This window comes from Nomia melanderi, chromosome 12 (genome assembly GCF_051020985.1).
Source record: "Nomia melanderi isolate GNS246 chromosome 12, iyNomMela1, whole genome shotgun sequence".
NCBI lineage: Eukaryota > Metazoa > Arthropoda > Insecta > Hymenoptera > Halictidae > Nomia > Nomia melanderi.
Window position 1 is genome coordinate 11692136 of NC_135010.1, and position 24989 is coordinate 11717124.

The 24989-nt window shown below is 49.0% G+C and overlaps 1 protein-coding gene across 1 annotated transcript in view; it reads right to left on the minus strand.

Annotated features, from left to right (window-relative positions):
* LOC143175161 (uncharacterized) overlaps positions 1–24989 on the minus strand; it is an 86525-nt gene that overhangs the window by 17428 nt on the left and 44108 nt on the right. Inside the window, exon 4 of the mRNA XM_076372800.1 lies at positions 22012–22092. Within this exon, the coding sequence (XP_076228915.1) occupies positions 22012–22092 (81 nt within the window). The remainder of the gene's footprint in view (positions 1–22011; positions 22093–24989) is intronic.

Sequence of the window (24989 nt, forward strand, 5' to 3'; positions counted from 1 at the left end):
AAAGCAGCACGGGGAACTTTGCTAGAACGGAAGCTATCAAGGATAAATAGCGAAGAAGTAAAATTAACATTTTCAGAGAGCTACCAGGGACGCTTACGTAACTATAAAATTGACTAAATAGAAGCACGCGAATTTTGAGAATAAATTTCCTCGGAACGCCGAGCAGGAGTACGATCGAAGCCCATTTGGTAGATTGGGAAGCCACGGAACGGTCTTGCTTCGATTTCAAGCAAAGCGAACGCGAATAACGCGTCAGAGCCGTCTCAATATCGAAGGGGAGCGCGATTCTCATTTCCTGGAGGTCCGAGGCTGTGTAACAAATCGTGATACAGGAAGCAACCCCTTTTAGTGCCGAGGCACAGCCAATATCTCTACCCTGCTTAGCCTGTTTCACGCTCCGAATAGCACGAGGTCATTTCGAGGTAGATCGCTCTACGGAATTGAACGTCACTGTCGTTGCGCGTGTCATCCACCTTACGTCTGAACATCACCAGCCTACGCGGAGACAATTCCACTCTGCTCCAGCGCGAATTCAATCCTGCGCAATATTCATCACTCAGCTTCCCCTAATTCGCATTCTCAAACCATATAGAAAAAGATAAATTCCAAAGATTGTCCCCAAAACACTGGGGCAATTTACAACAAATTGAATCAACGGACGTAACGGTGCTCAAAGTTGCCAGCCAAAGAACGCAATACCGGATCGATCCACAAAGGTCACGCGAATCCTCTGCGATCGCCAGGAGGGCTGCTCAAACTCGATCCGAAATTCAATCCGCAGTCCCCAGCAATCGCGATCAAGCAGCGACAAAGGAGCAACGCGAAATTGCAGCCGGCAAGAATGCGCTCGCCGCGGAAAGTCCCCGATATCCCGTTACGTTTTCATTAAAACAAACCGTGGTCCCGTCGCGAGAGGCGGTGGGGGGAGGGGCGGGGGGGTCGTCATAAAATACATCTTTTGTAATTCTAGAAACAGAGGGAAACAGCACGGCGGTGCGCGATAAGGTTACAGGGGGAGGCGCGGATTTTCCCCGGCGCGGCGCGAATAAAACGATCCTTCTTCGCGATCCGCTGCCAATGACCCCTCGGGGTCTTCGAGTTTCGCGAAAACGACCGGCCGAACGGCCCGGACGTATTTAATTCCCGCGCCAAGACGGAATATCCAGTTTCTCGGAAAACCGGTGCCGGCTGTCGTCGACGGCGACGTCGACGGCGACGCGACGCGGCTCGCACCGCGGACGAGGGTAGTCGCAGCGTGTTTACACAATGTCAGCGCCCGTGTTTGTCCTCGACGCCTTGAATTTCCTATTCCCTGCTGACTCGCTCGGCAGACAGCTCGGCAGCTTCGTTCCGCGCCGTCAAATTGATCTCAGACGCGTATTTAACGCAATAATTGGTAGCGCGCCGCGGCGACGACGGATTGATGCACGGCGAACGGCGCGCCCACGGATATTTATTTACGTAGCGCGCCGGTCGCACGAGTGTTGTCCAAATAATGGGAGACACTGCGAGACGCGGCCTCGTCGAAAAAGTCGACGGAGGATCGAGAGGACGCGGTGAGGCGGACGCCTCTGGGAGATTGGTATTGAGGCTGGTCTATTGAAGACATAATGAGGAAGTTGCGGAAGGTTGTTCCTTGATTTCGAGGTGGATGAGCGTTGCTTTCGGGGATTGTTGGCAGGCGTGATTGCGGTAATATTCATTTGTGGGCGTGAGATTCAGATATTGACTTGACTTTATGAGAAACCTATTGAAATTTGCGACTGTAGAACTTAATTTTTACTGGCGGTTTTAGAACAACGGATGAACTAGAATTTTATAAAGCAAATAAGTTTGTAGCGAGTGAATGTTTTATGAGAAACCTATTGAAATTTGCGACTATAGAACTCGATTTTTCTGACGGTTTTAGAAGGATGGATGAACTAGAATTTTATAAAACAAATAAGTTCTTTAACCCTTAGCACTTACTTGTTATTTTCCTTCTTAGAGCAAAATTTGGATGTATGGAAAATCTAATAATTTTAGGGTAGTTTCTTTGATTCATTAAAATATTTAATACTATAACTGGTGCAATATTGGAGCCTACAGAGTTCAAAGGTTTAACACGTTCAACTCGGCGTGAACCACGGGTGGTCCACACAAATAAAACATTTTTCACTTCTTTGCTGCATTTTTACCTTCACCACAGTATTTTCAAGAACTCACACAACTACTCAGATTCTAATGATTGTCACTGATAACGTAAAAAGTACCGAAGTAAGAGCGCTGAGAGATGAATAAACAACTTATCATTTTGTGTACGCGAACATAAAAATATAGATTACAACCGTTCAATTGTCAATTGTAATTATTTAACCTTACAATACGTCTCAAATAATTACCCTCTTAATCTCTATTCCTTTTGAGAAAGGAGTTGAGACTCTAATCGATACATTTAGACAATAATCGACTACAGACAAATTCTATACATACCCTACCTCTACGCTTCCAATAACAAACGCCAGAGAAAGAACACTTCGAATTCGAACGGTTGTCAGATTTATCCCCGTTAAATCACGTTGAAAATCTTCACTAGCCTGACACGTTGTTATAAGGCAAGGAGTTAATCTACCTTTCAAGCGCTAACGTACGAGGACCTCGGACGGAAACCGCACTGCTGCGAACAAAGGTCCGAGAATTGAAATATGCGCAGAATACACCCACTCGAAAGCGCCACGACCGCAAGATTCCGATGCCGGAGGAACGGGCGAGAGCCGCCGGCGGCCGGTCAGCGGTTGTAACGAGCGGCACAAAGAACACCCGTGGCCGGAACGGTGAAATCTGTCCCTCGAAAATACCGTCGCGTGCCGATGTAAAGAAAGTCGAAAATCCTCGTCGTTCGCCCGACGACGCGGGCTTATCGTTGCCCGGCGAACGTTATCGGGTACAGGTTATCCCTGGAAATCCGCGGAATAGACCCCCTCGCGCCGTAAGCCGGCCCCCGGCCCGTGGCCCGTAACCTTAACGGAAAATCGAAGCTGCTTACCATAAAGTCACCCTAAAGCTCCGAATCCCGCGCGTCCTTCCGCTTTCTCCTCGGTTCACGGGATTGAAAAAGCGTCCGGAACCTATCCCCTGTCCCGCCGCTCCCTTCCTCCGCCCCGCGTCTCGGTCTTTTCCCGTTCCCGCGACGCGGACTCTCGCTCCGATCGGGGCAATCTTTTTCCCGCTCGTTTCCCGGGGCGACCGGCGACGAAAGGAACGGCCAGCGCGGCGGGAAAGGTCGACAAAGGGTCCTTACCCCCGCGAAATATCGCGGCTAGACCGCCTAGACCTCTGGGTAAACTATCGTTTCCGATAACCGGGAGATACGAGCGTGACCGCGGGTCACGCCGGGATAAAGCTTCTCGTCCGTGACGGTCACCGAGATACCTGCCACGAGATAGCGCGAACGGCGGGGAGACTGATAGAGTAGTTGCCGGATAAACCGCGTTTGTTTGTTCGTTAGACGGAATTTCCAATGGGAGCGTCGGGTTTCGTTCGGTCGCGATCTGCGCGGGACTCGTTGGAAATGGTAAATCGGTGTTTGGTCTTCTTTTTAATGGGATCGGGATTCAGTTTAGATTTTGCGGAGGTGATGTTGATGTATGAAACCGATTGGGCGAACTGTTTGTTCTGCCGTGACATATTGCGGAATATTTTAGGGATCACAGGGACACCGGTTCAATATTTGTGTCGGCCGAATCGCGTAGTTTCCGGGGTGCTGCGGCGCAGAGGTTCCAATTAAACGATCGTAATCGGAACTCGAACGTTACAATAATAGCGTATTCAGAGCCGGGAGCATTGTGTCTAATTCCAAAGATTTTTAATGGGAACAGTTCCGCGAGCTGCTCGCAGCGATCGGGACCAACTCGAACGGGGCGAGTTCGTTTCGGTGGAAACTCGTTACAGTTCGGAGACGGCGCGAGTGAAGTTCCCGCGGTAATAATCTGCAATGTGATTTCTATTTAGAGTAAATGAGAATTATTAATTTGAACACGTTTCCCGACCGGCGCGCCCACGTGTGCGTGCGACGCTTTTGATTCCGTCGCGAGAGCTTCGCGCCGCGCAAACGTGACGCGACGGGAAATATGATCATTATTTCTGTTTACTATACCCGCGCACAAATGAATCATATCACGCGTATGTACATTACGCGCCGGCATCCGAATCAAAGTATAATATGCGGCCCGCCATTATGGCGGTGTTTATAAACCCGAAAACTTCCTTCGCAAGTGCTCCCATGAAAGCCACTCAACGCGCACGATTCCCTCCGTTCTCATTTTCCCCGGGAATCAACGAGTCGGATCCGCGCTCCAATCCCGATCCGCGTTACAAGCCAAATGAACCGATGCGAGGTAACATTCATCGTTAACAATGCGACGTTTACAACCTCCAAATTAAAATTCATTAACCGTACTGTTCGAGTCCGAAAAACCGAGTAACGGTTATCCACCCATCGACGGTCCCATTGATCGATTAATCACTTCCGAAGAGTCGATCGCCGGATTCCCCGGAAAATATCGGTCGTGCGGCTCGCGGCCGCGTTTGTCGCGGAACAAAAAGCGTGACCGAAAAAGAATGTAATGCCCGATAATACGATAGTGAAAATTGCGAGCGTGCGGCGTGGGCAGGAAAGTTTAGCCCTCGTTAAAAAGCGCTCGCTGGGCCGGCTACGGGGCGGGGGTGAACGGCTGGCTAGGTAACTGTGAAAGTTCCGCGATGTGTGCCGGACGGAGGGGGCTGGGGAAAAAATCGAGGGTCGAACGCGTTGCGGGGAAACGAACGCGAGACCGGCAGAAAAGTTCGACTATTCCGTGCGCCGTGGCAGTACGCCGGGAAACGAAGAGAGAGAGGGGGAGAGAAAGAGAGAGAGAGATGGGGAGTTGCGAGCTTCCACCCTCTTTCGTGTCCGCGAGAACTAAACCGGCTGTAATTTAAGTGCAATTACCTGAGTGTCGTTACCCCGCGTGAGAAACTTCGAATTACGCCGTGTCTCTTCAACGACTCTCGGCATGCGAGTGCCGCGAAGAAAAACCGAGCTTTCTCTCGGAATTTTCTGGCGCAACCCTTCTCCAGCCCGCTCCTCCTGGATTCACGGCGAAACGAGTCGACGTTAGAGTCTTTAAATCATCCGAAATGCTTCCCGCGAGTCTACGCTTTGCTTGAATGTGTTCCGGTGGATTCTGGGCTGCGTGTAGGGGTTTGCTCGGGACTTCGGTATCTTTTTGGGTGATTAGTCTAGATGAAAGATAAAAGTTGTTCGATTGGATTGGATGGAATTAACCGGTTTAGGTAAACGTATCTTCGAACAGCTTGGATTTCCCTTTCACGTTCGCTGCCGTGAATTTTAGGCGTTCTATAGAATATTCCTTATTCTTTTATGATAATGATAGATCTTAACCCATTCACTGCTAGCATAGAATGTGTGATTTCATTTGTAATTTGTGTTCTACCAACAGTTTCTTCACCGCTCAACATCTCTTTATAAATATAACCATTGCTCTGACATACTCTACGCGTATTTTTTATTTCACATAACCCTTAACAGAACTACTCGCCGAAAGTCTCCAGAATCCACGACTGCGAAGTTTCCTTCAAAGAACTGGATCACAGATATTCCTCGATAAAACATGCCGGCGTGAAATGAAGCCCGCCGCGGGATCCGCAAGTTTAAAGACACCCCCGATTAAGGTATCACGCCGAGGGACATCTGTCGTCTGGGTCGAATTGAAAAAGGGAGGAGAAAAGGAGGGAAATCCGCGGAATCCACGGACGGCGGAGCGTGAAAACGGATAAGTGCAGCGGGTAACGAGCCACCGGCTCGGTAAATATTAATTCACTTTCAGTCCGGTTCATCTTTTCAGCCGGCGGAGCTGCGGAACGGACGCGTCTGGTGTTTTCGATTTGACGAGGTCGTCTAATTCCGAGGCACATCTGCGGTGCGCTCTCGATCCGAGGGTGCCTCGCTTCTTTCGCTCGGATAATGAAAGAGCGGTGGCGCGAAGGAGGACGGGGGCGAGAGGGTAGCGGAACGCTCGAAACCGGGCGGCCAGCGACTGCCTTCTCACGCGTGCACGGAATAATCCCCGCGCGTAGAATCTGCTCCGGAAAGAGATTTACGTCCGTCGTACAACTGTCGCGAGGATTCTCCTTCGACCGCCACTCGACAACGGACCACTCGGTTCGATACGATGACACGGACCGGTCGATATTAAAGGCTTAAGGGGTTGTTTTCCGACGGTCCAGCGAGCTTGTGTGTCTAACTGCACCGTGTTCATTATTGCCACCCTCTGGAGACACTCCAGGCTGAATGATAGGGAACACGCATGATTTCGTTGGCGAGTGACGGTGACGCTGGCGTGAAAGGGTATTCATTGATATTAAATGGGGTTGGTATCGCCGGTTCCCATGTATCGAGATGAGATCGTGAGAGTATCGGCAGTGTTGTTGCTATGGATTTGGGATAAGTTTTGTTTAGAGTGACGAATCCCGTGATAGTGAATGATTCATTCATTGTTTAGACTTTATTCAGGGTTTACTCGGATTATGACCAGTAAATTGCTGTGATAAATGCAACCGTTCAAAATTGTAAACTTAATCGCGCACAGGTGTAGGACAGTAGAGTTTAGTTTATTGCAGTGCTTCTTAAAACAGCAAAAACCGGATATCTTGGATTTCCCGGACACGTCACGAAAATGAAGATGACCGTTACGAATTAACTCGAGCGTGCAAGTTAAGGGGTTAATTTTGTACTGCATAGATTTTGTTACAATCACGAACAAAAATTCGGCCCATAGAGGGTTAACATTCCATGAGCACCACAAGAGATCCTTCGAGCCGAATCTCAAGAAACGAAAAGCAGCGTACTTCCGATTCACTGTAACGAGTCGCAGAGTGCGCCACTAATGATTCATTCTACGTAGTCCCGTAGATCATATTTTAATCAGTCCAGGTCTAGCAAAGGCGCCTACAGTTTCAAGTAATTCGGAACTCCTTTTGAAACTGGAACAAAGCGTTCTACGAATCGTAGAAAGGCTCGAATCTCTTCGAGCGTTCCCTCCGCCGCGGCTCCGGTAGAATCCACAATGAACCGGGTCCGAACAATGTAATAGAACTCTCTCTAAGCATTAATTGAAGCGATATAGCCCGGATCGAAACCCGGTTGATCGAGCGCAACGGATTTTATTCCTCCACTGCCGGCGGAACGGAGCCGGAGGAATGGGGTCGGGGACTCTCAGCTGCGGCCGCGACTCAACGCACCGCGCCACAGGGGCTTTTGTTCTTTGTATCGGCGAATCGCGGCGCGAGTCCTTTGTGCTGCGCATTTCGTCGCTGTGTGCATTGGGATTTTATCGAACTCCTCCGGCAAACATCGTTATAGATTGGGGTCGCTCGCTAACGAAAAAGGGACGACGGCGGCGCCGCCGTCTGTGTCGCGCGAGGAAACTGCGTGCGAGCGTTCCGAGACGCGCGCGGAATTTTAAGGGAACGCGGCCAGGCCGGCTCCCTTTGAGGGACGTATCGACCGGAAAATCCGGGCTGTTTAATTGCCGCGGCTCCTCCGAGTATCGAACGTGTTCCAGGTGAAGTACACAGCCGCGCCGGAATACGTCTCGAAATGTCTGCGCGCTCCGTGCCGGCGCAAAGGGTGTAGCTCCGTATCTTGGTCAAAGGCTCTTGACTGTTTCATGAGCTACCATTTCACCGTTTTAACCGCGTCGTTATTTCAGCTTCTATTTTAGCTTTGGATTTCCTTCGTCGCGCTTTATTCCTGCGTATCATAGAAATCTCGAATTTTCCAATTTCCACTTCAACCTACAAATCTGTTCGATAGCTCGCTCACGAGAGGGCGAAAATAGAAACTCAGGCTGAAATAAGAAACTAGCTTTTTTGACAATGGTTCCCCGTTTCGAAGGAAATGACTTTCAAATTTCCATGTTACTTCAGACAATAAACATTACAATAAACACGAGTTATTCAGAGATTATGATTCAAAGGAAAGAAGAAACAGAATTCCAAGCATGAACTTACCACCTCCAGCCTCAGACGTGCTGCCCTTCTATCCTCCCAATCATCTCATTACAGTAACCTTACAGTCGCCACCTGATTCGACGCAGCAGACTTACAAAATTTTCAATTCAATATTAAACCTTCTGCAATGTATCAACACATAAAACATCGAAGTAAAATAGCCTCTTAATTTATAGAAGCTAATCAATCCTTTTAGTTGCGAAAAATATGGTTAACATTTAGTCAGAACATCTTTACTAAAAAATATTGTCGAGTGCAAAGCATTAAAACTCATTTCCTTCGAAAACGGAGATCATCCTCACTAAAATCCATCAACGTTCATTCCTACGTATCAACTACAATACAGTCCCATTCAAAAACAGACACTCATCCAACAGAGTACGCTCAAAACCAGAAAACGGGCCAAACTACAAGACAACCGAAAGAACAAAACCCGACCCACCTTGCATCACCTGCAAGCCGCGTTCCGTGCCGGCGATCGGTATCCGGTGGCAGGGACGCGACCGGTCGAAAGAGGATTACGAAATCTCGGTGGAGCATTGGGAGATCCGATCGGTCGATGGGTTTATTTTGACAGATATAGGTGGAGGCGAACGACAGGCCACCGGGGCCGATAACTCACGCGCGGCCTGCGTGGAGGTGTGCTCGTTCAATGGCGCGTGTGCGCACACCTCGAGCGCGGGGCGGCCAGGTGCGCCGGTGAACCCGGCGGAGCGCGAGCCCGTGTTCCTGACGTGCACGGCTCCCCGTGACGCGTGTTCCGGCCGCCGGTAGCTGCACTCGGAAGCCTGGTTTACATCTGAACGTGACAAGGCTGGCCGGGCCCGGCGCACGGTTTGTCTTTATGCATGGGAAAGTCTGCGCCGACGAGGCCGCCGCCGCCGACGACGACGGCGACGGTTACGGGAGATCCAGTTCCGAGCAGGCGTTATCGAACACGCCAGCCGTCTCGCTGAATGTCGGACTAATTGCGAGTCGCGGGTCGCGCGTCTGCCCGGCGTGCACACACGGGTCCCCCTTTGAAACGGAAGCGGCGGCCCTGGCCGACGGAAAACTTGTGTAACGAGCGGTGTATCCTCTTCATAATTAACCTTGCTGCGGCCAAAGCCGGTAACCGAGCAAAGCTGGCTCGTTTTTTACGACCGGGACGCGAGAGTTCTTTGGGAGATCCTGCCGGATTCGGCGGTGCGCTGCGGTGACGCTTTTTACGCGAGACCGGCTCGCGCTGGAGTCTGAGGGTGTTTGAGTTGGATTGTTCCTCGAGGTTTGGTTAGGGCAGGTTCTATCGAGGAGCCTAGAGAGATGGAAATTGGTGGAGCTGAGAAGGTTGGCTAATGGAAGATGTTCGCAGGGGAGCTTTAGTAATCGATGAGAAAGATGGAAAGTAAGCGTGAGTAATTGATAAGTTAATCAGTCTATCCTCTTAATAACGCGAGTGTTTGCACAGGAGAACTGGAAGCAATACTCTCCGCGGAATCAAATTGCGGAAGCGTCGAATCTCTCGGATACAGTCACGATCTCCCGCAAAGAACGTCTACAATCCGCCGGAAACTTCCACCTGCGAACTTTCCGCAAGAAATCTACAAGCGAAAGAACTCCCGGAACATGTTCCCGTAGAATCAACCCGAGGGATGAGAGGTGGGATAACATTCTCCGAGGTGCTCGCTTCCGTCCTCCTCGCCGGATCATCCGAGATAAGCTGGAAGGTGCCCGGCGCCACGCCCGGGATCCGTCGAACGCGTCGAACGCGAGGGTTCGCCGGAGGAAAAAAGGCAACTATCGGACAGACATTAATTAACAGAGAACACGGGCCAGACGGGAGACACGGCTCGCCCGGACGGGCGAGCTCGGCCGAGTGAAAAACTGGCTCGTCAACGCGACATAATTACCGGAAGCCGGACGGAGTTTAGCCGGCGGAAACAACAGATTCGGCGATTCGACGCGCGCGCCACAGAATTACGTTTGTCTACTACCCTCATTAGGAATTCCTGCAGCTCGTTATCCCCGGGGGCGCAAAATTCGGGCTGCGTTTTCCTTCGCCCCGCCGCTCGCCGCGTTTCGCCCAACTTTCCGCGCAAACGATCAACGCTCTCTCGCGTGTGTGTGTGTACGCGGACGCATGGACGCGCGGAAACTCGCGGGCGGACACACACACGGGAGGACGCAGACGCGGCGTCAAGCGGCCGATATTCATTACGAATTCGTGACCAGTCAACAACGCCGGAGCCGCAAGTCGACGTTGTCTTTGTCTCATTCCGGGGGCCGGTGACAATCGCGTAGCCGGCGACGCGGCAAACACCATCGCCGGCAGACAATCGAATTTCAATTTAGACCCGTCGAACCGCTACTTCCCGCTACAACACGCTCGAACAAGCAATCCTTTCCATTAATACGACAATGCCGGAGCTAGGGCCGGCCCCTAGCGTATTTACTGCAACCCCCGGAAACCGGGGGCTGTCTCGCGATCTCTACACGCGCGATACATCCGTTCTCCACGGTTCGACGTGTCTTCTGGTTTTCGTGGATCTCGGATCAGCCTCTCCGTGTATCCGCGAGTTTCTTGTTGGTTTACGGGAGCCGAGAGCTCGCGCGTGAACGCAGCGGGCTTTGTCGCCTCTTTTTGCCACCTGTTCTTCCGGTGTATGGGATTCTTTGGGGCTCTGAGGTTTCTTTCGCTGGAAGAACTCTTGGCGGCAGGTGTTCCGAGGAGTCGCGTTTTTACATTTCTCGGGCGATCGTTCGATGGTTAGATGAATTTTAATGTTTGTGGATAGTTCATTGGAGAGAATAAGAGAAAATACCGTCGCTGTCGCGTGAGAAACAAAAGAAGTATGCGTGTCCGGCAAAGTCGCACTGATTGGCCGCTCGGTAGACTTTTCCTTGAGCGTCAGTTAACATCGGCTCGCGTAATCAATAACCAGTCTCAACAACAAACGTAGAAACAAGCATCCAAAATCAACCTCTGTGTTGATGAAATTAGAATCACTGTATTACTTCAATATTGTACTTTTAAGTGTGAAAATATATTGTTTTGGTGAAACTAAACAAACCAGTTCAACAACCTTATTACCCTATCACTATAAGAAGTCGTAGAATCCGAGCGTGAGTCGCGAAGTCGAAAACAATCAACGACGATCAACGTTTGAAGAATTAAGTGAATCAACGTGAATATTGGAACACTACGATGCATCGTTCGATCCGTCAAATAGACGAGAGAGCCGAAGACACGATCGCAACGGGAACATTCGAACCAGTTCCCTGGGAGACCGCGATAAAGACCAAAGTTCCGCGCGCCGGAAGCGGCACTTGAAGAGGAATTGCGTTAAATGCGCCGGCAGACCCGTAAACGTCGATTTCGTTATCCGGCATCCCACCGCCTCGCGATACTGAAATTTTATTCCCGCCTCGGCGCTCTCGCCGTTCCAATTCCAGCGATCAAGATAATGGACGCGGCACCCTAGAGCCGCGGGAGACAATGGGATTTACATATTCGTCGTACTTTAACGACGCGCGGCCCTCGAAACGCTTCTGCACACAGCAGCTTGGGCAAACTCCTCGCGATGTAAACAGAGCGCGCGTTCCAACGTCGATCGCGGGCGGGAATTCGCGTTCAAAGATCGAACGCCCGTTCCTCGAGCGAATTTCATCGCGAGCCGGCTCGAGGAGGCGTGCCGAGCGTTAAAAATGCAAAGAATTTGTTCTCCGGTCGCTGCGCCAGTTATTTCGTCGAACTCTTCCGGGAAGGAAAGATCCATCTACATATTCATCGGCTCCGGGAAGAAACCATCCCCTAAACGCCTCGCGAGAGACAGTCACTTCCCCTTTTTCCACGGTCACAATGAAAACATAACGCCCGGCCGACGAGACGCGGGCGAAAAAAAAAGTTGGAGGAACGAGGACGAGCAAAAGGACGCGGACGACTAATGGCGCTCATGAAAGCCGTATTAATTGCCGTCCGATTGCCGTTCAGCGTAACCAGCTTTAATTTTCGTATCGACTAACGTGCAATTATGTCGTTCGATCGGCACGATAAACGGTTCGGCAACGCAGCCCGCTGCTTTATCGTCTGGGAAACTCGTTCCTCTCGGTGCCCACCTCATTTTTTATATACGGCCCGGACCTTACTCCCAGTACGAACTTTATTATCGGTTATTCTTAATTGCATATTGATATCGCCGAAGGAAGAGAGCGTACCCGATGATGCGCGTGGATTTATATTGGCCAGCGAAATAAGTCCGCGGCGGTCTCCGTGCCGTTTCATTATCGTTTCAACCCCTTTAATCGGGGCGTACGTGCTTCGAACAAGTTTACCCTATTTTAAATGGTAACAGTATATTCTTGAACGCGGAATACTTCGAGGGACAATGTTTCTTTCCGATAATCTCGTTGCCGGAATGACATCATGGATATTTGCGTTGCGCCGAGGAACTTGGTAATCCAAGCTCAACCTCAATTCCCATTAACTCACTAATATTCGCCTTCGTCAAACTCGATACAAACATCCCCCCGCAAGCCCCACTCAACCAGTTAACAGACGCTAAGTGCTCAATACATTTAATTCGCGTTTCCCCCCGACAACCCCGTCCCCGTCCCATCGAAGGCTTCTACGTGCGTTCGAGCGTCGTCATTCGAGGAGCTCACGCATCCTCGAGTAAGTTATCACGCGTGAAGCTACATCTTCCGTCTTTTTATCCCCTTGTACGCGAATGTCCTGGTGTTAACAACAATCGTTCACGAAAAATGAAACAACGAGACACCTTTCTTTCTACCATTTAACCCCTTGCCGTATAATGACGAGTGAGACTCGTGATGAAGGTTTCTAGATTAATTTGACATTTATCATTTACTTTATCATTATATTATCTTCAAATAAAATTTCCACTTGAAGTAGAATGAACAATTTTGTTGCATTTCTTCCAAATCGATAGTAAAATGGTACACGAGCTCAGTGGCGAAAGTAAATAGTACGGCAAGGGATTAACAGCCTATACAATTCAACTTCCAACAAAAGTCCCAAATATTTTAACCCTCGTCAACCCAATATTTCCCATTTTGTAGTTACGATACACATAAGTTAACAACAAAATATTTCTATTCAGCGCCGTTGCGAAAGAAATAGAAATTAATCAAATCTTCAACGGTGATACTAATATATTTCCCATCTCATACGATGCAAATTAACAAAAAACTAGTTTCAAGCACAGTTGCGAAAGAAATCACGGAACAAGGGGTTAATAAAATTTTCACCGGTGATACGAATACATTATCCACCCTACCGTTACGACGCAAACGAGCCAACAATAAAATCGTCCAACCGAGCACGGTTTCGAAAGAAATCGTCGAACAAAGGGGATGAAAAGGATGGTTCGCGAAGAGTTAACCCCGGTTAATCCCGAAGTCGACTGCTCCATCGAGCCTAGCGGCGTTGAAAGCGCGACGAGCGCCGCGCGAGCGGCATTATTTATTATTAACGATATTCATGCGCTTGTCAATAGCAGGGATTTCCACTCCGCGCGATGATATCGGAGTGACGCGCGGTTCGAGCGAGTGACAAGCCGACGGCGCGCGCCGCGTCCTGCAGCCGGATTCTTCCCTGCCCCCGGCCTTCGGCGCTCCGTACATTGTAAACGTTCGATGGTTTATTTGCACACGCGGCCCTCGCCCCCTTCGCCGACGCTGCCAAATCGCACGAGCCATCGGTTTCGATTAAGCGACCGAGAGAACGTTCTCGCGTCGACTCCCGGCCGCGTCTTTTGTACGTACGGGCCGCGCGCGCGACCCGACGTCCGCAACGTGATCGCGATTAACAACGTGTACATAAGGAGGATACCCTCGGAGCGGAACTGTCGGCGAGTCAATTTCACGCACGATTATCCCGCGGTTTTTCAACCTTTGGGGAGGAAGCGAGGAGACTGAAGGCTGCTTTGAATCTTTAAACTGTTGGCCGGTTCGAGCGGAAAAGCAGGACGTGGAATTGTCTAAATTGAATTGGAAGATTCAAAGGAGTTATGGCTGTTTTGAAGATTTAGGAAGTGGTAACGGATATGGGGATGAAAAATTGGGCTGAGGATCGTGATGATTTTAGAAATCTAAAGACAGAGTTATCTTCAATAAGATTTCGAAGACAATTTGCATCCCCTATTTAATTTTCTTTAACTATTCTTCCCTCACTCCAACTTTTTCCATCCGCAGCGAAACATCCAAAATCGTTAAAGGAAACAGTATCCACGGGGATGTTGAAAAATTGGGCTGAGGAGCGTGATGATTTTAGGAATCTAAGCAGTAAGACAACATTGGAAATAATGAGACAGACTTTGATAAGATTTCGAAGATAATTTGCATCCCCTATTTAATTTCCTTTAATTATCCTTCCCTAATTCCAACGAGGAAATTCCGAACTATTCCCATCCCCAGCGAAACATCGAAAATCGTTAAAGGAAACAGTATCCGATCCACGGTTCGGAATCACTGGGAATTCCGAAAGTTGCCCGAGGCCAGTTCCGTTCCTCCCGATTGAAGGCCAGTCCGAAGAGTCCGGCCCCCCTAACGAGAAAGCAACTTTTCGGTTGCTTCGGCAATGGCGGTAGGAACAAGAGGCCGGTCCGGTGTCGAGATCGATCCCGAAAGTTTCGCGTGGCGCGTGGCCGGTTCAGCCTCGATTGATCTCCGGTGCTCGCCTTTCAACCCCTGCCGGTCCGGGCATTCTTTCTCCTTACTTTTTCATTATTCCCGATTTCAATCTTCGATTCCGCCCGCCCCTCCGCGCCGGCTCTTTTTTCCGGCCGTAGCATGTCGGCTTAATGACTTGCAAACAAAACCCGTGGCCCCCGGCCCGTCGCGGGCCGATAATTAAAGAGAATACGGGGGCTGGAGAGCTCGGCTCACCTGCGCGCTCGCCGGCGCTTTCTCTCGAGCCGGCCCCGGGAAACGGGACAAGGGGGGGGGGGGGCGAAGGAAATCGACGGGGAAACGCGTAATAATTTCAGCCGGGAACCTCTAACCGGGAGCACTCGCGACGAGACTGCAGGCGAAAGAGTAATAAATTCCACTTGGAAACGCTCGACGATTGGCTTCGTTAGCCGGCAGTTCGTCCTCTTCCCTGTCGGTCACTTTCGTTCCGCGATCATCGGTTCATCCGTGCGTTCGGGATATTATCGGGGAAGTTTGGATATCCGGCTGGCAACGGTTTCGTTTTAATCCGTTCCGATTCGAAGCCAGGACGGAATAGCGCGATGCGATTCGAGGAAGATTGAATGAATGAATGAAATGGGCTGAGAGAATCGGGAAAGAGAGATGACGTGGAAAATAGAGGAACGTCTAAATTAGTGACAGTTTTCGAATGTTCTTTAATTTCGAAGCATTTTCCGTGGTAAAATGGAAATGTAACTTGAGGAATATCGAATGAGGGATGTAGAGAGGAAGGTTAGAGAGGAGGAATATTAGAAAATTAGAGGAATCTTATAATTCTCTCGAATGTGAGAATATTTCCGGTAGAATAACGACTCATTAACCCGAGGGAGATTGATCAAACGAAACGGTGCCGAGGAAATAAGGGGAAAACGAGGGAGAGAAGGGTAAGCGAGAAAATAATAAGGAAACGTGGAAACGAACGTTAAACAGCCGATCGACCCGCGGATGTCTACTCGGGATGAAAATCGAACGGAGCGCGGCTGAAAAAAGTCGATCTACATAACATTTCCTCGCGGCTCGCCGATCACAAAGGACCTTCCTCTTTGCGACGTGTCCGTGGCCCTCTGGGAAATGACGAGCGGTTCCCTGCACGAGTTTGTGTACGGGCCGAGGTCTCCGACGCACCGGTGTATCCACGGTCGAAAGATAGGATAAAGTTATCCGATAAAACAGCGCGGCGTTACGTCGCCGCACCCGCCTGAATTTTAATCGACGCCGGACGAGAGAGTCAAAGAATAACTGCCCAGCTTCTCGATGCCACGGTCTTTATGGTGGAAATTTCACTCTCTTATTGGATGTCGGAATGTGAGGAACGGCGAGCTTCAATCCGAGTAACGGTAGTTCCAGAAAATTTATCCGATGATTCGACTGAGCATTCTTATGCGTTACGAAGAAATTGGAAGAAACTAAGGAATCATCTTTGTCTCGTAGATTCTTCAGAAAATTTAACCGACGATTCGACTGAGCATTCTTATGCGTTGCGAAGAAATTGGAAGAAACTAAAGAATCATCTTTGTCTCGTAGATTCTTCAGAAAATTTGACCGATGATTCGACTGAGCATTCTTATGCGTAACGAAGAAATTGGAAGAAACTAAAGAATCACCTTTGTCTTTGATTCTCCGGAAAATTCGAGACAAAGGAACTAAAAAGAGATCAGTAACTAGAAATAAATAATACAAACTATGAATTCTATTCCATCTATACGATTTCTACTTAACAATCTCGAAATAGATTTTCCATAAACAGCGAAACGTATGGAGGCAAAAGTTTGATTACAGGTTCCCGAAGTAAATCCGACAATGCCCTGGGAACTCGAAGCTCCGGTGTTCTTCCCAGGATCGAATATCGATTCTACGCGTCGGCCATCGCGACTGGCATCGTTACTTGTGCAGGCAACGTTCTGCCCGGCTACACGGGATCGGAAATTCAGAAACGTCGTCGATTTCCAGCGGCGAACAAACGCTGCGAGCAAAAGAAAATCGCGGCAGCGACGCGCCGCGTCGCGTCAAACTCGATCCCGACACCTCGTATTTTCACGGGGAAATCCATTCTGCCGGCGCGGCGCCGGTCGTGTAGCCAGACACTATCTGCGTTGGTGTTGCACGCCCCTATGAAAGCCAGATGCACAAAGTATGCATGGGATTCGTGTAAAAGTGCGAATCGTATTCCTCCGCGGATCCATCGGCGAACACCGCGGGGGAGGAACGCGTTTATATTTGATCATGCGTGAACAACGCGATTCGTTTCGCCCTTTAGAGTGCGCCGCGCGTGAAGAATTATCGTTTGTTTCGATAAAAATGATGGAAGAGTGTCTTTCGAGTCATAAAGCTCGTCTGCTCTATGCTGGATGCTCCGCGAACGCTGATATCCGTATTTCTCCTCGGTGTGTTTCCAACTTCAAGGGAATCTGAATATTACGTATAAGCTACCATTCGATGCACTTGTGGAATCTTTGCTTGAATGTTTAACCAATTAACTGTGTTTGACGAGTATACACGTCATCTTATAACTCTCAATGCTGCTAACTTTCTCAAGGATTATTTATTTTTTTAGACAAACGTGTAATTCTTCGTTTCGCTTTAGTTTTTCGTTAGGATATATTTTAACCCTTTCCAAGTAATTTTTTATATTTCAGCAACTCCGAATCAGTTTTAATATGAACTATCAAGCGTGCCTCTGTAAAAGATTTAAGACCCTGTCATTAAAACAGCGCGTGTACATTTTAAAGTTACGTTTCACTAAAAACGAAGTTAACTCATCTTACAACGGAGTAAAGGGTTAATTGCATTTGGCCTGCATTTAACGAGTATACACTTCGTTATTTGATTTTATTGCACAATGAGACATTTTTCAAACTGAACTCTACACTTAACTGGTTAAGAACGAGATGTTTCATGTCGAACGCGATTCAATTCGTACGATGGAATTTTAATTCCAGTGTTTGTGGAACAATCTATAAATATCTGCGTTCACTAGGATATCGAATTATTAATAAAATAAACCGACTCCGCTAACATTTTAAGTCGAATCGATTCGCCTCGAGTTAAAGAAGAACAAGCTTCGATATTCGCGACAGACGGCAACCTGTTCGAAGCCTCGAGCACCCACTTCGTCGAGTATTCTTAAAATTTTCGATGACATTCGAGCGGCGCACACGGATTCTACTTTTCGACAGGGGTGGGTGAAATTCGCAGACGTCATCCGCTATTTGCAAATACAATGGACCTGAGGGATGTGCACGCGCCGAGCCACCTCGCCCGGTGTCTTTTCAACGAGGCAGACATGAATTTTGAGTGGTCTCATTATCGGATCGTCTGGCATCCACCTTCCGTCAAGAATTCATAGAACTCGTCGTAATCGCGCTGGCTGCGAACAAAAGGTGGGGGTGGGTCCGTCCCGATCGAGGGGAACGCGGAGACCCGTTGTAACCGGTATCGATAGACCGGGGAGGAAATCTGGTTCAACGTCCCGATGATGCCTTTATCGTGAGCTGACAATCGCCACGGGACGCGCCGAGCCGCCCGTAAAAATCCAATTAACGAAAGGTGTGCCTTACCGACGTCTGCGAGCTGTCTAAACGTCGAATCCCGCGGAGATCTAGTCTAGACTCTATCTGTAGAGTTTGGAAGATGTTAGATGTGTTCGGAGTCAGTGATTGAAGAATATTGCAAAGTTGGAAACGTCTGGAGTGGCTGGGATATCTTTGGATTAGAAATTTGAAAGTAGCATCTATGATTTTGTAGAGTGTTTAGTAGTTTATAGCTTGGGTTCTATAGTGAATAGTCAGGGAAGCTAGGTAGGTTGGTGCTGCTGTTATTTAGAACAATCAGAGAAGCTAGGTAGCTAACTTGATCTTGCTTTTATTTAGAACATTACAAATTTTTGATCAAAGAAGCTAGGTAGCTAACTTGGACCTGCTGTTATTTAGAACATTACAAAGTTTGATCCATCAAAAATTAACAAAGCTAGAGCACCTATAGATTACAACTTTGAAAGTAGAATCTATGATTTTGTAGAGCCTATTATTTTATAACTTGGCCTCTACAATGAACAATAAAGAAGCTAGGTAGCTAACTTAGCCCCAGTTATTATAACATTACAAATACAGACTCATCAGAAGTCAGCAGAGCCAAAATATCTCTACCTCGCAAATCTCAAACTAAAATCTCCGATTCGCAGTATCTTCGCTAATTCACAACCTCATCCTTCCGCCATTTAATCCCAGCAACACAAAATTGAATACCCTCAAACTCCAAGAGACCGCGTCACCTAATACCCATCCCTCAACATTCCACTACCTCCACTCACTCCTAATTCACCTATACATCCGCACTAAACAACTCTTCTCTTTCAGCGACAAGTATCAGATGGAACTTTCGCAAGAATCTACCTCGAAAGCAAATTTCACGGTTAAACCCGCGAAATGAATCGATTACTTCGCGCACTCGGATTCAATCCTCCGCTCGCCGGAGCGTGCAGTTCCGTCTTCAGTCGAGCGGACGGACGGCTTCCTAGTTACGGAAACTTGGGACCGCTCCGCGCGCCGTAGTCACCGGAACGATATAGAATTTCGCCGTTTCGACCAACAAATCATCGCACGCACACACGCGTGCGCGGTCCGCGGATCGTGTAACCGTCCGAATCGATGCTCGCTCGCTCGCGCGCCCGCGCGCGTACGTTGGAACATTACCCAGGGATCGTTTCCAACGATAATACGTTAACGGACGATTTACCGTTCGCCCGCGCATTATTTACCGCGTACGCGGCCGCTAATGCGTCGCCGCGCAACCTTTCAGCCCAGGGGAAAGAGATATTAGCGGGGAAACTTCGAGCCTCTGTTCCTTCTCCGCGGAAACGGCACGAACGTCCCGTTCCTCGCAGCCGAATCGATAAATCTTGCGGTTCGGCTCGTTGCTCGGCGGATTTTCGGCCTGACGCTGGTGTTGTGTTACGAAATCGCGTTGCTTCGCGAAATACAACTGTGATCGAAGGTGGAACGGATCGTGAACAATAGAGAAATGAGAATACTTAACTTTTTCAGTGGTAAACAGCGTGATAAAAGATCGGTTCGTAGAATCGAATGAGGTTTATTCGTCTTCCTTCTGATTGTTTGCTTATTATTGCCTGCTTAGAAAAATAACACATTTAGAATTCTTTCTATATGAAAATAGAAGAGTTTTCGGAAAGATCCATGGCGCTCAAATAGTTGATTCTAATAATAAAACGTGACAAATTTTATCTTCCTTCGGCAAACGAGAAATATGGAACGAGAAATATAGTTTGAGATAGAACAAGCGTGACCTGGAATCTTATTTCGATCTGGGTCACTTCATCTGCCCTATATTTTAAAATACAGTGGTGCGCAACGTCGAAGGCAGTATCATCGTAGAGGAAATGATAGCGTAACGAAGTTAGATTTTAGAATTCTCTTCCAGAATTTTAGAATAACTATATACTAGATATAGAACAATGGAAAGATCGAGGATGATCAATTCTTAGAATCCAGTATGATCAACATACTCTAGAAAAAATGATTCAAAGTTCGAAGGTCAATCCACGAGACTACCAGAAGTACTGAACCCATTATCAACTCCTACTCGACATCCACATCAGAGACGCCCGAAAGGTCAGTGTCTCTCTACCACGGTGACCTCCGCGAATAAGTACCCAAAAACCCAGAATCCCCATAAGGCTGGTCATCGAGCACTACCGCGAGGACGCGACGTTCAACTTTGTCAGCTTAAAACACGGCCCGTCGTGACCGTGTAAGTACTTCGCTCCCCAAGTTTCGCCGGCTGGTAAAGGTTGAAACTGGCAGCCATTAAATGGCAGAGTCCCGTAGTTCTGGGGCCACTATGTAGCGGTGTCAATGTTGCAGCGACTTATGAACCGGCACGGATCCGGTTACACGGGTCGTGCATTAACGTCCGTCGCCGAAGTTAATTGGAGGCCGCGCGATTGAAATATAGACGCGTAAACGTTAATCGCGCGAGTTTAGAGCCTGCCATTTTATCCGTCCCGGCGGCTGCGCGCCGATCGTTCCCGACGCGTCCGGCGATGACGGTCGGCGCAATCGGATTACGTCCGCGATGTCCCCGGTGCACGTGTGTGCGAGGGCAACGCGGAGCGAGAAAGCTCGAGTTTCCAGGAGGAAGTAATGAATAGAGGTAGAAATAGGTCAGTCCATTGGCCAAGGGTCACACGGAACCAATAGGACTCCGATAAAAGGCCCGGCAGCTCCCCGGACAAAGCTCCATTGTACCGTTGTTATATCGTGTAACACGATATCGCATCCTTTCTCAGCGAGGAGATGCTTTTCTTTCCCGCTGTGTCCTTTCTCCGGCACGGCCGGCTCGGCTGTTTGCGAGCCGGACAGGTACAGGCCTTACACCTGAGAATCTGGATCATTGTTTCTCAAATTACACGGACAAAATGGCTGCTACCCATTTACTAGACTCGTTCTCGATTCGAATTTATTAGCCGATATTTCCAACTGGAGCTCTGGGAACCTGTCTTTCACAGAGGCCTTTTATAGTTGAAAAATTGGTAGATCGGTTGGTAATTTCGCAAGAGGAAATTTAACTGGTTAACAGTGGTTAATGTCTAAATAGGGACGTATAGTGTCGATCATGGGTGCTTCAGCATTTTAGCACGCTAGGGAATTTATCGAGAATTCCTGATCAACGTCGGATATCGTGGAATTTGAAAAGCAGCCGTGGTTCGATTAAGTTCCGGCCATCTCGATGACCCGGGCGGAAGAATATTAACGCGTCCGCCGGACATATGGCAAACATCTGGCGGGCCAATGAGCGGTGAAGGTGTTTTATAATGCCCGCAGAAGATCGACGGCCGATCGAGCAGGTAATTCGTAGCCGGCAGGCGCGCGGCGGCGGCATCGAACCTAAAAAATACCCGGTCGCACGTGAATCGCGCGATTCCCCGTCAAATTCGAGCCGGCCGACGGTGTATATTCGCACGCGAACGACCACGGCCACCGCAAACCCCATAACACGACACCGTATAAAATACAGTATGATGTCGCCGCAGGCCGTCATCTGGCCGTGACGGCAACAACCTCTTCAGCTCGCCGCCCTGAACCTGATTAATCGTTACATGTGTTCGCTGGTAACGTCCGCGCGTTATTTTTCTCCATTCCCACCCTCCATGCCAACCCCTTTTTTGCAAGAGTCTGCGGTGTTCGATCGGAGCGACGGTCTTTTCACGTCATCTTTCTCTTCAAGGATTTCTGTCGAGGCGTGGAAACGTACCTTAAGGCTGGGACTCTTCGTATCAACTTCTGGGACTTGCAGGTTTGAGACTTGAAACCTTGGAGGTTGGAGCTTGGAATCCTGAAAATTTGAAGGTTGGAATGTTTGAGTGTCTGAAAGATTGAAGGTTTCAAATTTTCAAAGTGTCAAAGTTTCAAAGTTTCAAAGTTAGAAAGCTTGAAGGCTTGAAAGTTTGGAAGCTTGAAAGTTTCAAAGTTTCAAAGTTTCAAAGCTTGATAGCGTGAAAGTTTGAAAGTGTGAATGTTCCAAAGTTTCAAAGTTTCGAAGTTAGAAACCTTGAAGACTTGAAAGTTTGGAAGCTTGAAAGTTCCAAAGTTTCAAAGTTAGAAAGCTTGAAGGCTTGAAAATTTGGAAGCTTGAAAGTTTCAAAGTTTCAAAGTTTCAAAGCTTGATAGCGTGAAAGTTTGAAAGTGTGAATGTTCCAAAGTTTCAAAGTTTCGAAGTTAGAAACCTTGAAGGCTTGAAAGTTTGGAAGCTTGAAAGTTTCAAAGTTTCAAAGTTTCAAAGCTTGAAAACTTAAAAGTTCGAAAGTTTAAAAATTTGTAATCGTAGAAACTTGACAACTCAGAACCTCAGAAACCCGGGAATTGAAGAATTCCTCCACAAGAACGAACCACAAATATTACAAGCAAAGAGAAAGCGAAGCAGACGTTTGCAATCCGCAAAAATCCCAAGCTAATTTCCCATGCAGGCCGTCGGGTTAAAAGAAGCCCGTCCCGTCGGCCGCGTGGACGTCGCGGCGCGTTATCCCGCGTCGCTTTTAGCCCAACAGAAAATTGCCGCGCGCTAGCGACAGAAACAATTTTCTGAAATTTATGCACCCCGTCGTTCCCCTCGTGTCCGTGTCCGGACGGACGACGCGCAGTCGACCTCGTGATATTTCCACGACGAAGGAAACAGGGAAAAAAGAGAAGGGACCGGAGGGTCACGGGAAAAAGGAAGAGACTGCGGAATAAGAGGCAGGAAAAATAACAAAGCGAGCGGCCGTCACGCGGAGGACAAGGCTCGGAAGCTTCCGTTCTGTCGGAGGGAAAACGCGTCTCTGATATTGCAGCCAGAAATTGACAGGGGGGGACAAACCGTGTTAATGTCGATAAACACGAACCGGACGTCGATTCCGCTGGACCGTCCCCTTCCACGCTCCGTCTCTCCTCTCTCCGCTCGAATTGTCGCGTTCCACCTTTGCCGGCCCGTGACACGCGCGGCCACCCCCTCTGTCCAAGATAGGGTGGAAAACTGACACGTCGCAATTAGAATTTTCGAAAGCCCCGCATTTGCATGCTAGAGGCAACTGTCCGCTGCCCTTTGCTACCGAAAACGTTGATTCTTTCTGAACGACACGATGTGATCGCCATGTTCGCTGAAATCCTCTCAATACAGTAATTCCCTAACAAGAACAAAAGAGCTTCCAGTTAAACACAATTCAAATTCTTCGATTAACCTTCTAACATTCGATTATCCAAAGTATTGTCCAAATACTAAAGACATATTCCAAGCTAAGAAGCTAAAATTCTAACAAACCTAACAAAACCAACAAACTTCGCTGACCATAAATATTCACCCTCGCTGTTCCAGCCGTCCCTCGTTTTCCCTGAATCATCCTCGCTCGAAGCTTCGAACAGCATTACTCCAAACGCAAAGTCTGCGCCCTTAACGAGCCGAGATCGGCCCGGCGGCGTCTCGCGATCCAATAACCCCCGGTTAAAAGCTGAACGACGTGATTAAATATTCACGTAGCCGTTGCCGTCCGCGGCTCCGGTCCGCGCCGTGTTCGCGCGGCTCGTGAAGCGTAGGTTATTACCTGTCACTCGGTATAAAATCATTTTAGAATTTCAATAACCCTCTTTCTCCCTCTCTCTCTCCCTCACTCTCTCTCGCCCCCTCCTGTCTCGGGGGCCAGGGCGTTTCGGCGCGATCGTACGTCTCTCGATCCGGGGCGAGACCCCTTGTGTCGGTCACCGGCTAATGGCAATCCCGGCCGGACTTCAAACGCAACGCTGCAGCCGGCGCGTATGCAAGCGCGATAGACGCGTAATTATATTGGCGGCCGATGGGCATCGCCTTTGACCGAGTCGATTGCACGGTAAGCAGACCGCGAGAAGGAAATTACCGGCCGATCCGATCGACGCGGCGAGCCCAGCGCGGGCTGCGGCTCCTTCCGCGGAGTGGACCCCTGAAAGTGCCAAAGGGCCCAAGATTCAAGATTTTCCGGTCCGCGAGACAAATATTGCGTTTCCCCCTGTGAACCCGGCTGGTGCAATTTACGAGGCGATTATCGAGATCGTCGGTGTCTCCTTTGCGAGCCGGTCGCTCGCCTTTGATTGCGGCCGAGCAATTAATCGGGAGAGTCGACTGGTGAATGGTAATTGCTCGGTGAAAGGGTATTTTTGTATTGCGAATAGAGATAGCTTGAATAGGAGAATGATATGAATCTAATCGCGGGATAATTGAGGATTATTGTGGACGTTGGTTTAAGTCAGGAGTGGAGTAAGTGTAGAGAAAGATGTAGTTTGGGAAACAAGGGAAATCCGTGGCCGGAGGTAATAATCAGCCGCCATAAGTTCCGTATCTTAATTGAGGGGTCAGGAGTCCCGGGAAACGAGAAGGTTGCGAGCCAGTGGAAATGCCGGGGGTCGGTTGTTTTGATTTATCCCGCGGAATATTGACCGAAGTGCAATAATGAAGTGAAGTCACGATAGTAACGAGGGAAGTGCAGTGGCTGCGGTCCGCATTAGCCGCCAGGCCACTACAAGCGTCAGTTTATAATTGCGCGACATTGTCATCGCGATGTAACGGGGCGCGCCGGTGTTCAACGCGTGATTGGCGTTGACCGCCTCTTCAACGGCTAACACGCGTGCACATTACGCCGGCGAATATTTAAATGTAACGCGATTATGCGAGGCCCGTTTTGCTTTACCTGTCTCGCGCGCTGAATACGCGACACGCGTCAAAGAGAC